General features: G+C 40.7%; 1 protein-coding gene across 4 annotated transcripts in view; it reads right to left on the reverse strand.

The window, feature by feature from the left end:
• LOC121378858 (glutamine--fructose-6-phosphate aminotransferase [isomerizing] 2-like) overlaps window positions 1–13,020 on the reverse strand; it is an 87,080-nt gene that overhangs the window by 58,852 nt on the left and 15,208 nt on the right. For all 4 annotated transcript variants that reach the window (XM_041507202.1, XM_041507203.1, XM_041507200.1 and 1 more), the window contains exons 4-5: window positions 11,126–11,251; window positions 9,618–9,676 (exon numbers count right to left, since the gene is read on the reverse strand). In XM_041507202.1, the coding sequence (XP_041363136.1) occupies window positions 9,618–9,676; window positions 11,126–11,251 (185 nt within the window). The remainder of the gene's footprint in view (window positions 1–9,617; window positions 9,677–11,125; window positions 11,252–13,020) is intronic.

Consider the following 13,020-nt stretch of genomic DNA (forward strand, 5'->3'; position numbering starts at 1 on the left):
CAAATAACTTCTTGTTTTTTTGTTGTAATTACATGTTCCAACAGTATGCTCTAAATAGAACTAAAACCATTAATAGGTCTGCGAAGGTGTGATAGTCATCTAGCCATGTTTCCCTACAAGCCATCTTGACAATAATTAATGAAGAGAGAGATACAGTTTGAAGCAGACAATCAATAACAAACAATAGTAATTTGTTGTCTATTGATCGGTGCTAACACTATAGCAAGGGCTGTTTCCACCATTGATTAGATGGAGTGGAAGGCAATTTCTGTTATATACAGCCACGAAACACAAAATCAAACTTTAGCCACGTATGACACTGGGCTAACACTATAGCAAGGGCTGTTTCCACCATTGATCAGATGGAGTGACAGACAATTTCTGTTTTATATACAGCCACGAAACACAAAATCAAACTTTAGCCACGTATGACACTGGGCTAACACTATAGCAAGGGCTGTTTCCACCATTGATCAGATGGAGTGACAGACAATTTCTGTTTTATATACAGCCACGAAACACAAAATCAAACTTTAGCCACATATGACACTGGGCTAACACTATAGCAAGGGCTGTTTCCACCATTGATCAGATGGAGTGACAGACAATTTCTGTTTTATATACAGCCACGAAACACAAAATCAAACTTTAGCCACGTATGACACTGGGCTAACACTATAGCAAGGGCTGTTTCCACCATTGATCAGATGGAGTGACAGACAATTTCTGTTTTATATACAGCCACGAAACACAAAATCAAACTTTAGCCACATATGACACTGGGCTAACACTATAGCAAGGGCTGTTTCCACCAGTGACAGACAATTTCTGTTTTATATACAGCCACGAAACACAAAATCAAACTTTAGCCACGTATGACACTGGGCTAACACTATAGCAAGGGCTGTTTCCACCACTGATCAGATGGAGTGACAGACAATTTCTGTTTTATATACAGCCACGAAACACAAAATCAAACTTTAGCCACGTATGACACTGGGCTAACACTATAGCAAGGGCTGTTTCCACCATTGATCAGATGGAGTGACAGACAATTTCTGTTTTATATACAGCCACGAAACACAAAATCAAACTTTAGCCACGTATGACACTGGGCTAATAGAATTGCTATAAAAATCCACCAGTCATAGGATGAGGTATTTTAAAATATTTACTAGCCACGATTTAAACTTATAGCCCTACTTTAAGTAAATACAATTTTCCTACTAGCAATAATCAGATAAGGAGATAGAACGTAGATTGGAGGGTGGGTGAGGGTTTGCAGGATATTCATATTTACAAAATAGCTTTAAATGTTAGCATTTTACAACTCTTTTTTTTCACTAGCCATTGGGTATGTTGATAGTAGTTATTTACTAGCCCAACACTGCATATGAGGAAAACCAATGTGAGGCATTGAAATAAGTGGAGGACAGTTGTTCGGGGCCTATTCCACAAAGCAATCATAGTGCTATAAGATCACCTTAAGCGGCATTCTCATTATGTGATTAGTGGCACTGACTTTTCACATACGATTTATCGACCCCACAAAAATCGGAACATTTAAGATATAAGTTGTTCTAGTTTAGGTGTTCTCACAGTATGATTCGACTGCATATGACAAGTTGGTGTGACTAATCGCACAGTATGATTCGATTGCATATGACAAGTTGGTGTGACTAATCGCACAGTATGGTTCGACTGCATATGACAAGTTGGTGTGACTAATCGCACAGTACGGTTCGACTGCATATGACAAGTTGGTGTGACTAATCGCACAGTACGGTTCGACTGCATATGACAAGTTGGTGTGACTAATCGCACAGTACGGTTCGACTGCATATGACAAGTTGGTGTGACTAATCGCACAGTACGGTTCGACTGCATATGACAAGTTGGTGTGACTAATCGCACAGTACGGTTCGACTGCATATGACAAGTTGGTGTGACTAATCGCACAGTACGATTCGATTGCATATGACAAGTTGGTGTGACTAATCGCACAGTACGATTCGATTGCATATGACAAGTTGGTGTGACTAATCGCACAGTACGGTTCGATTGCATATGACAAGTTGGTGTGACTAATCGCACAGTACGGTTCGATTGCATATGACAAGTTGGTGTGACTAATCGCACAGTACGGTTCGACTGCATATGACAAGTTGGTGTGACTAATCGCACAGTACGGTTCGACTGCATATGACAAGTTGGTGTGACTAATCGCACAGTACGGTTCGACTGCATATGACAAGTTGGTGTGACTAATCGCACAGTACGGTTCGATTGCATATGACAAGTTGGTGTGACTAATCGCACAGTACGGTTCGACTGCATATGACAAGTTGGTGTGACTAATCGCACAGTACGGTTCGACTGCATATGACAAGTTGGTGTGACTAATCGCACAGTACGGTTCGACTGCATATGACAAGTTGGTGTGACTAATCGCACAGTACGATTCGACTGCATATGACAAGTTGGTGTGACTAATCGCACAGTACGGTTCGACTGCATATGACAAGTTGGTGTGACTAATCGCACAGTACGGTTCGACTGCATATGACAAGTTGGTGTGACTAATCGCACAGTACGTTTCGATTGCATATGACAAGTTGGTGTGACTAATCGCACAGTACGGTTCGATTGCATATGACAAGTTGGTGTGACTAATCGCACAGTACGGTTCGACTGCATATGACAAGTTGGTGTGACTAATCGCACAGTACGGTTCGACTGCATATGACAAGTTGGTGTGACTAATCGCACAGTACGATTCGATTGCATATGACAAGTTGGTGTGACTAATCGCACAGTACGATTCGATTGCATATGACAAGTTGGTGTGACTAATCGCACAGTACGATTCGATTGCATATGACAAGTTGGTGTGACTAATCGCACAGTACGGTTCGATTGCATATGACAAGTTGGTGTGACTAATCGCACAGTACGGTTCGATTGCATATGACAAGTTGGTGTGACTAATCGCACAGTACGATTCGATTGCATATGACAAGTTGGTGTGACTAATCGCACAGTACGATTCGATTGCATATGACAAGTTGGTGTGACTAATCGCACAGTACGGTTCGATTGCATATGACAAGTTGGTGTGACTAATCGCACAATGAGATCGCTGCTGTAAGTGTATGAGGTAGCTTTGCACTGGAGGCAGTCATAGCACTATTAGCACATCGTTTGTTTTGTTTAACGACACCACTGGAGCACACTGATTAATTAATGATCGGCTATTAAATGTCAAACATTTGGTAATTATGACTCGTAGTCATCAGAAGAAACCCGCTACATTCTTCCTAATGAAGCAAGGGATCTTTTATATACACTTTCCCACATACAGGATTATAAAATGTTGAAATATTTAAAGATGAAAGTTCACACAGTTTATTATCAGATTTAGAAATAAAAATTAAAATCCCACTCATCCAAACCAATAGTCAGATTTAGAAATAAAGATTAAACTCTCATTCATGAAAACCAACAGTTTATTATAAGATTTAGGAAGAAAGGTTAAAATTGTACACTTCAGGAATGAAGAATAAACCCATCATATGGGGACCAAGTATGTTGTTTTTGTCTATACGTCACTCATTGATTGTCTTGTATATATTACAATGGTACATACAGCAAGTCACCAATATTGACATGTATACAGTGTATATAACTGTATTAAGTTCTAGGTTGCCGTTTCATGCACTATTTACTAGTTAGAAAATCCATGTTTTCATTGACCTGAATAATGCAACAGCTTTCTATCTTGCATCAGAGTGGAGGCAAATTCATGTACTTCCACCTAAGTGCATGCTAAGTGACTCTCTGACTTAACACTCTTTACAAACAGTTTACATTTACAAACATATAGTACACAAAGAAAACTCATTGCTATTTCCTACCCCCTATCCTAAAGACTACATTAAAATATTATTTTGTAATAGCTAGTTTATCAACACTTATATTTTTTAGGGAGGTAACCCCTGCAGTTATGAAAATGTCCACTGCAAAACATACACCGAAAGTGCCATGGAGAATAAAAAATTCTGTGGCAATCGATCTCCATTAAACTGCCGACTGCGGTGGGCTGGGGTGGTTGTGGTAAAAGCACATGTAGGTAATAACCCCCCTCCCCTTGAACACCTGTGAGAGTGCTGGTAATCATGAACAGCTCCCCTCGCTGTATTATAAGCACATGTAGGTAATAACCCCCCTCCCCTTGAACACCTGTGAGAGTGCTGGTAATCATGAACAGCTCCCCTCGCTGTATTATAAGCACATGTAGGTAATAACCCCCCTCCCCTTGAACACCTGTGAGAGTGCTGGTAATCATGAACAGCTCCCCTCGCTGTATTATAAGCACATGTATGTAATAACCCCCCTCCCCTTGAACACCTGTGAGAGTGTTGGTAATCAGGAACAGCTCCCCTCGCTGTATTATAAGCACATGTAGGTAATAACCCCCCTGCCCTTGAACACCTGTGAGAGTGCTGGTAATCATGAACAGCTCCCCTCGCTGTATTATAAGCACATGTAGGTAATAACCCCCCTCCCCTTGAACACCTGTGAGAGTGTTGGTAATCAGGAACAGCTCCCCTCGCTGTATTAAAAACACATGTAGGTAATAACCCCCCTCCCCTTGAACACCTGTGAGAGTGCTGATAATCATGAACAGCTCCCCTCGCTGTATTATAAGCCAGGTAGAAAGCATGTCATTAATTTTGTTAAGCCATTATTTATCAGCCATAGCATAAACCAATTTACAACAAAGGTTGTTTTTCTTCAAAGAATTACCAATTGTAACAGGCAGAATTGGTTTGATGATGACTTGAATGAATCAAGCAACTGCTGATAAACACAGGCCCTTTAGTTGAAGCATATGTGAGTCCCATTTAGAGTGCCATTTAGAAGCATATGTGAGTCCCATTTACATGTGAGTCCCATTTACATATGAGTTCCATTTACATGTGAGTTCCATTTACATGTGAGTCCCATTTACATGTGAGTCCCATTTACATGTGAGTCCCATTTACATGTGAGTCCCATTTACATGTGAGTCCCATTTACATGTGAGTCCCATTTACATGTGAGTCCCATTTACATGTGAGTCCCATTTACATGTGAGTCCCATTTACATGTGAGTTCCATTTTGTTTCAATTTTCTCAATGAATACATCATGTACATCATAACCTCGCCCTCTCAGGATGATCAACACACCCACCAATCTTTTACAGGCTTCATTTGCCATTTTTTCACAAGTCTCAAACTGCATGAACTATTGTTCAACACACCCACCAGTATTTAATAGACTTCATATTTGTTAATTTCAAAGGTATTATTATTACTAATATACTCAACAATGTAATAAAGGGCCTGTAGATGTTTATAATTATTTACTAGTGTCATATCATTTCAGTACATGTTGATCAAAGATGACTTTGAAATATTTTCTTGTACCAGTCTTTGCCATGAGCAGGAAGCTTTAAATGGAATTCATTAAAAACTTTATTTCAAGGAGATAACTTTGCAGCTCGATCTCCTAAAACTTTTTGTGCAAGTGTGAAACCGGTTACACTATAATAATTACTCTCTATATCTAATGAGTTTATTGCATGTTTTTCATTTTTTCTATGCATACATGATTTAAATAAATTTGAAATGGATGTTGCATGGTCTGGACATATGTGTGTGTGTGTGGGGGGGGGGGGGGTTTGAATATGTACATAGCAGACACTTTTGTTTACATATTCCCTGGATACCTAATATAAATATATAGCCTAACATTGCACTGTAAAAATTGTTTTAGCCCTTGCTAGGAAAGGGAGTCATCCGAACCCTCGCAGTCCATGCCCCTGTGGTAAAGTTAAAGTTTGTTTTAGCCCTTTCTAGGAAAGGGAGTCAACCGAACCCTCGCAGTCCATGCCCCTGTGGTAAAGTTAAAGTTTGTTTTAGCCCTTGCTAGGAAAGGGAGTCATCCGAACCCTCGCAGTCCATGCCCCTGTGGTAAAGTTAAAGTTTGTTTTAGCCCTTGCTAGGAAAGGGAGTTATCCGAACCCTCGCAGTCCATGCCTCTGTGGTAAAGTTAAAGTTTGTTTTAGCCCTTGCTAGGAAAGGGAGTCAACCGAACCCTCGCAGTCCATGCCCCTGTGGTAAAGTTAAAGTTTGTTTTAGCCCTTGCTAGGAAAGGGAGTCATCCGAACCCTCGCAGTCCATGCCTCTGTGGTAAAGTTAAAGTTTGTTTTAGCCCTTTCTAGGAAAGGAAGTCATCCGAACCCTCGCAGTCCATGCCCCTGTGGTAAAGTTAAAGTTTGTTTTAGCCCTTGCTAGGAAAGGGAGTCATCCAAACCCTCGCGGTCCATGCCCCTGTGGTAAAGTTAAAGTTTGTTTTAGCCCTTGCTAGGAAAGGGAGTCAACCGAACCCTCGCAGTCCATGCCCCTGTGGTAAAGTTAAAGTTTGTTTTAGCCCTTGCTAGGAAAGGGAGTCAACCGAACCCTCGCAGTCCATGCCCCTGTGGTAAAGTTAAAGTTTGTTTTAGCCCTTGCTAGGAAAGGGAGTCAACCGAACCCTCGCAGTCCATGCCCCTGTGGTAAAGTTAAAGTTTGTTTTAGCCCTTGCTAGGAAAGGGAGTCAACCGAACCCTCGCAGTCCATGCCCCTGTGGTAAAGTTAAAGTTTGTTTTAGCCCTTGCTAGGAAAGGGAGTCAACCGAACCCTCGCAGTCCATGCCCCTGTGGTAAAGTTAAAGTTTGTTTTAGCCCTTGCTAGGAAAGGGAGTCAACCGAACCCTCGCAGTCCATGCCCCTGTGGTAAAGTTAAAGTTTGTTTTAGCCCTTGCTAGGAAAGGGAGTCAACCGAACCCTCGCAGTCCATGCCCCTGTGGTAAAGTTAAAGTTTGTTTTAGCCCTTGCTAGGAAAGGGAGTCAACCGAACCCTCGCAGTCCATGCCCCTGTGGTAAAGTTAAAGTTTGTTTTAGCCCTTGCTAGGAAAGGGAGTCAACCGAACCCTCGCAGTCCATGCCCCTGTGGTAAAGTTAAAGTTTGTTTTAGCCCTTGCTAGGAAAGGGAGTCAACCGAACCCTCGCAGTCCATGCCCCTGTGGTAAAGTTAAAGTTTGTTTTAGCCCTTGCTAGGAAAGGGAGTCAACCGAACCCTCGCAGTCCATGCCCCTGTGGTAAAGTTAAAGTTTGTTTTAGCCCTTGCTAGGAAAGGGAGTCAACCGAACCCTCGCAGTCCATGCCCCTGTGGTAAAGTTAAAGTTTGTTTTAGCCCTTGCTAGGAAAGGGAGTCAACCGAACCCTCGCAGTCCATGCCCCTGTGGTAAAGTTAAAGTTTGTTTTAGCCCTTGCTAGGAAAGGGAGTCAACCGAACCCTCGCAGTCCATGCCCCTGTGGTAAAGTTAAAGTTTGTTTTAGCCCTTGCTAGGAAAGGGAGTCAACCGAACCCTCGCAGTCCATGCCCCTGTGGTAAAGTTAAAGTTTGTTTTAGCCCTTGCTAGGAAAGGGAGTCAACCGAACCCTCGCAGTCCATGCCCCTGTGGTAAAGTTAAAGTTTGTTTTAGCCCTTGCTAGGAAAGGGAGTCAACCGAACCCTCGCAGTCCATGCCCCTGTGGTAAAGTTAAAGTTTGTTTTAGCCCTTGCTAGGAAAGGGAGTCAACCGAACCCTCGCAGTCCATGCCCCTGTGGTAAAGTTAAAGTTTGTTTTAGCCCTTGCTAGGAAAGGGAGTCAACCGAACCCTCGCAGTCCATGCCCCTGTGGTAAAGTTAAAGTTTGTTTTAGCCCTTGCTAGGAAAGGGAGTCAACCGAACCCTCGCAGTCCATGCCCCTGTGGTAAAGTTAAAGTTTGTTTTGTTTATGACACCACTAGAGCACATTGATTTATTAATCATTGGCTATTGGATGTCAAACATTTGGTAATTTTGACATATAGTCTTAGAGAGGAAACCCACTACATTTTTCCATTAGTAGCAAGGGATTTTTTATGTGCACCATCCCATAGACAGGATATCACATACCACAGCCATTGATATACCAGTCATGGTAAACTGACTTGATCTTAAAGTGACTGGAATGAGAAATAGCCCAATGGGTCCACCGACAGGAATTGATCTTAAAGTGACTGGAATGAGAAATAGCCCAATGGGTCCACCGACAGGAACTGATCTTAAAGTGACTGGAATGAGAAATAGCCCAATGGGTCCACCGACAGGAATTGATCTTAAACTGACTGGAATGAGAAATAGCCCAATGGGTCCACCGACAGGAATTGATCTTAAACTGACTGGAATGAGAAATAGCCCAATGGGTCCACCGACAGGAATTGATCTTAAAGTGACTGGAATGAGAAATAGCCCAATGGGTCCACCGACAGGAATTGATCTTAAAGTGACTGGAATGAGAAATAGCCCAATGGGTCCACCGACAGGAACTGATCTTAAAGTGACTGGAATGAGAAATAGCCCAATGGGTCCACCGACAGGAATTGATCTTAAAGTGACTGGAATGAGAAATAGCCCAATGGGTCCACCGACAGGAATTGATCTTAAAGTGACTGGAATGAGAAATAGCCCAATGGGTCCACCGACAGGAATTGATCTTAAAGTGACTGCTCATCTGGAGAGCGCTTTACCACTGGGCTTTACCCCGTGTGGCGACTACCTGCACCAGTAAGTTAGTACATGTACATACAAACAGGGTTTACCACTGGGCTACGTCCCCACCCCGTGTGGCGACTACCTGCACCAGTAAGTTAGTACATGTACATACAAACAGGGTTTTACATGACAATTAAACACGAGCAAAATAAGCGTTTCTTAGACAAAGGTCAAGTAGGTTTGAGATGTCCGTTAATGTTTTTATTACACACAGATTTATGATGTTTCGTGTTTGCTCAGACATGATGATCCAACGCTTTGATTTCTATAAGCTGTAGGAAGTTTGCATATTGGCTAACATATAAATCTAGTACAATGTTCATGCATACGGTCAACAATAAATGACCTTGATTAAGGTGGAGAGTGGTACCTACAGCCCAGATCCTGGTTCTATAGTTGATTTACACCAATCAAATCCAAGCAGGATAAGATATCTTGGTGTCAGTAAATAGTCACGATATCACATGGATTTGTGGACCCTTTGTTACAAAAACAAGACAACATGACTACACAAGTTTTGTAATGAGGGACCTGTTCAGCAATTATGTAATACTCTAGGGGGGGAATATCCAGGAATGCAATATAAAATATATGTGGGGAGATGGACCATTTGTCACGAGTTATATGTTTTCAAAGCAATATCTTATTTTTATTCAGAGTAAAATGCAGCCAGTCCTGCAGTGAAAAAAAAAAGGTTACACAAAACAAGACATGCATGAGTGATCAGTGAATCAAACTATCGTTCTCAGAATTATCTGTGAATCAAACTATCGTTCTCAGAATTACCAGTGAATCAAACTATCGTTCTCAGAATTATCAGTGAATCAAACTATCGTTCTCAGAATTATCAGAGGCCTGGTTTGCTGAAAATGGATGAATTATTATCTTTCTTTCATTCACTTTATTGTCACTAATACAGTCAACTATCGAAGAAACAAACAAAAATACTTACCAAAAATGATTTGATATCATTGTAGTTTGTAATAATACCATTGTGAACAAGAACAAATTCTGAAAAAGAAAAATTAAATATTTAAAATTAAATATCATATATTGAATTAAAATTGCAAGCAGCCCACATGCCCTGTACACACGTCAAAGAGTTGTACAATGTGCAGTGTGACCAGGTCAACAGCGTTTTATGTTAAGTGTAACCGTTGAAAACTAAATGTATGTTATCAGGGTTTCTGTCAGAGAGTACGAAGGATCAAATTACAAACATTAAAATCTTGAAAATTAATGGATACATTTAAAAATATATAATCGATAGATTATAGTAAGAGAACTGCTGTTTAAACTTGGTCTAAGTACATAAATGCAATGTCCAGTTTCAAAAGATTTCAAACCCATAACCACCTAGTAGCCTCAAATTACTTTCTGGTAGAAAGCCTGACTATATACATTTTTAGAAACAGGCATTATTTTCAAAATTAATATACAGTGCATTAAGATTTATTGTCCAAACATATTTCTTTTGGATGTCCAGTGCACTGAACTCTATAACAACATAAGAGACAAGACATTTGTTGCAGGTTTTCAAATCAATAGTAACAGTGTACTGGCCTATCTAGAAAAAGCCGACGTCGTGTTATTTAAATGTAACATACAATGTGTAAATTCCAGCGTGGTTTGACACGCATACACCGACACCAACACATGGATGTTGAGTGCACGACGTGTCATCTCAACCAAGCTGGTGCACCTACACTCAATCCAGTAAACACACTGACCGCAGGCATGCCGAGAAACTAAATACTTGATACGAGAAATGCACTGGAATCATTCTCATTCAATCTTAAAGTCACTGATCCTATTGATATGAGAAATGCACTGGAATCATTCTCATTCAGTCTTAAAGTCACTGATCCTATTGATATGAGAAATGCACCGGAATCATTTTGATTCAATCTTAAAGTTAAAGTCACTGATCCTATTGATACGAGAAATGCACCAGAATCATTTTGATTCAATCTTAAAGTCACTGATCCTATTGATATGAGAAATGCACTGGAATCATTCTCATTCAGTCTTAAAGTCACTGATCCTATTGATACGAGAAATGCACCGGAATCATTCTCATTCAGTCTTAAAGTCACTGATCCTATTGATATGAGAAATGCACTGGAATCATTCTCATTCAGTCTTAAAGTCACTGATCCTATTGATACGAGAAATGCACCGGAATCATTCTCATTCAGTCTTAAAGTCACTGATCCTAGTTTCTAAACACTACAGATGACATATTTGTTTGTAGCTAGAGTCATTTCTGATAACTGAAATCAGACATTACTTGGATGTTTCACTCGAAAATTTGAAGTTTGTAAACCTATAATTATTATGTTTACACATGCACAACAATACACAAAACTTACTGACTTTTCCCCGTGTATTATACACTCTCCCACTCCACAAAAACAATTAAAGATTAAAATAAATAAAATAATTTTGTTAAAAACTCACCATTGTTTGGGTCTGATCTCTGTGGGTGACAGTTGTTGCGGCTTGGCTCACCGTGAGTCGCCCAGCGGGTGTGAGCAATTCCAACATGGATGTTGTAGGACTTGTCAAAGTCAACATCAAGGTTGTCTGAAAATAAAACACAAACTTATAACCACTGACAGACTCGCAGTAGTTTCACTTTGTAGGGTCTATAGCACCACCAAACTGGATCCCATAGATGACCAAACTGGATCCCACAGACAAACAAACTGGATGCCACAGACAACCAAACTGGATCACATAGACAACCTAACTGGATCCTACAAATGACCAAAATGGATCCCACAGACAACCAAACTGGATCCCACAGATGACCAAACTGGATCCCATAGATAACCAAACTGGATGCCACAAACAACCAAACTGGATGCCACAGACAACCAAACTGGATCCCATAGACAACCTAACTGGATCCCATAGACAACCAAACTGGATGCCACAGACACCTAACTGGATCCCATAGACAACCAAACTGGATCCCATAGACAACCTAACTGGATCCTATAAATGACCAAACTGGATCCCATAGACAACCAAACTGGATCCCATAGACAACCTAACTGGATCCTATAAATGACCAAACTGGATCCCACATATAACCAAATAGGATTGCATAGATGACCAAAGTGCTCAGATACTATTTGCTATACTCCTACCTACAGCAACACACTACAATCAAACCTCACCCTTAAGTTGAGTTTGATTTGTTTAATGACACCACTAGAGCATTTTGATTATTTAATAATCGGCTATTGGATATCAAACAGTTGATAATTTTGATACATTCATTAGCAGCAAGGGATATTTTCAATGTACTTTTCCACAGACAGAACAGGTCATATCATGACCTTTGATATACCAGTAGTAGAGCACTGGTTAGAACAGGAAAAAACTGAAAATCAAAGAATGTGTCTACCATTGGGATTCAATCCTACCGCCCAAAAATCTAGGTGGGCACTCTACCAACTGAGCTAGTCTTTACCTCCTGGATGTATTTAATGCTTTATTTAAAGTTAGGTGCACTTCAAACTTTAACCCAGTCAGATGCTAACGTGATTGTAAAAGCACTGGTACAAAGACTGTACTATGATGCATGCAACCCCTTACTGAGTTTTGTGCTCGGTGCAATTAAATATGGATGCCCATAAATAAAGTGTTACCTACACCAGTGCTGTACAGATTTACAACGTGGCAGGTTTGGGCGGGCAGTTATCAACTACAGGCTATAAAAATAGCTTGTATGTACTAAGTTAAAGTTTGTTTTGTTTGACAACACCACTTGAGCCAAATGATTTATAAATCACTGGCTACTAGTGTCCAACATTTAGTTATTGTCAATGTAAAGAAAACCCACTACAGTTTTCTATCAGCAGCAAGGGCTTTTTTGTATGCATTTTCCCACCCCACAAACAGGACAGGGGCCATTCAAATATTATGTAATGCTTAGGGGGTAGGGGGTGTAAGTCCAAGCGTTACAAGGTGTAGGGGGTGTATTGAACAGCGTTACATAACACAATTTTGTTTTCTCTTAAACATGCCATGCCATGACAACAATATATAATGTAGGTTTTTACAGGTAAATGTAAACCCAAAACAATTATAAATCAAGCTAAATGCTTTAATACACCAGACATTTTAATATTGTATTTATATGTTATCCCAAGGAGATTCTCGGGATTCAAGTGAAAGCAGAGGTGTGCCGTTGACAACCGATGTATTGGATGGAACAGCAATACGTCACTTTAATGAAGTCATCATAGTACACATGGGTATAAATAAACATTGCCAGGTTACTTTATCTGTGTGTTGGGGGGGGGGGGGGGGGGGGGGGGGGGGGGGGGGGGGGGGGGGGGGGG

This window comes from Gigantopelta aegis, chromosome 8 (assembly GCF_016097555.1).
Source record: "Gigantopelta aegis isolate Gae_Host chromosome 8, Gae_host_genome, whole genome shotgun sequence".
NCBI classification, from domain to species: domain Eukaryota; kingdom Metazoa; phylum Mollusca; class Gastropoda; order Neomphalida; family Peltospiridae; genus Gigantopelta; species Gigantopelta aegis.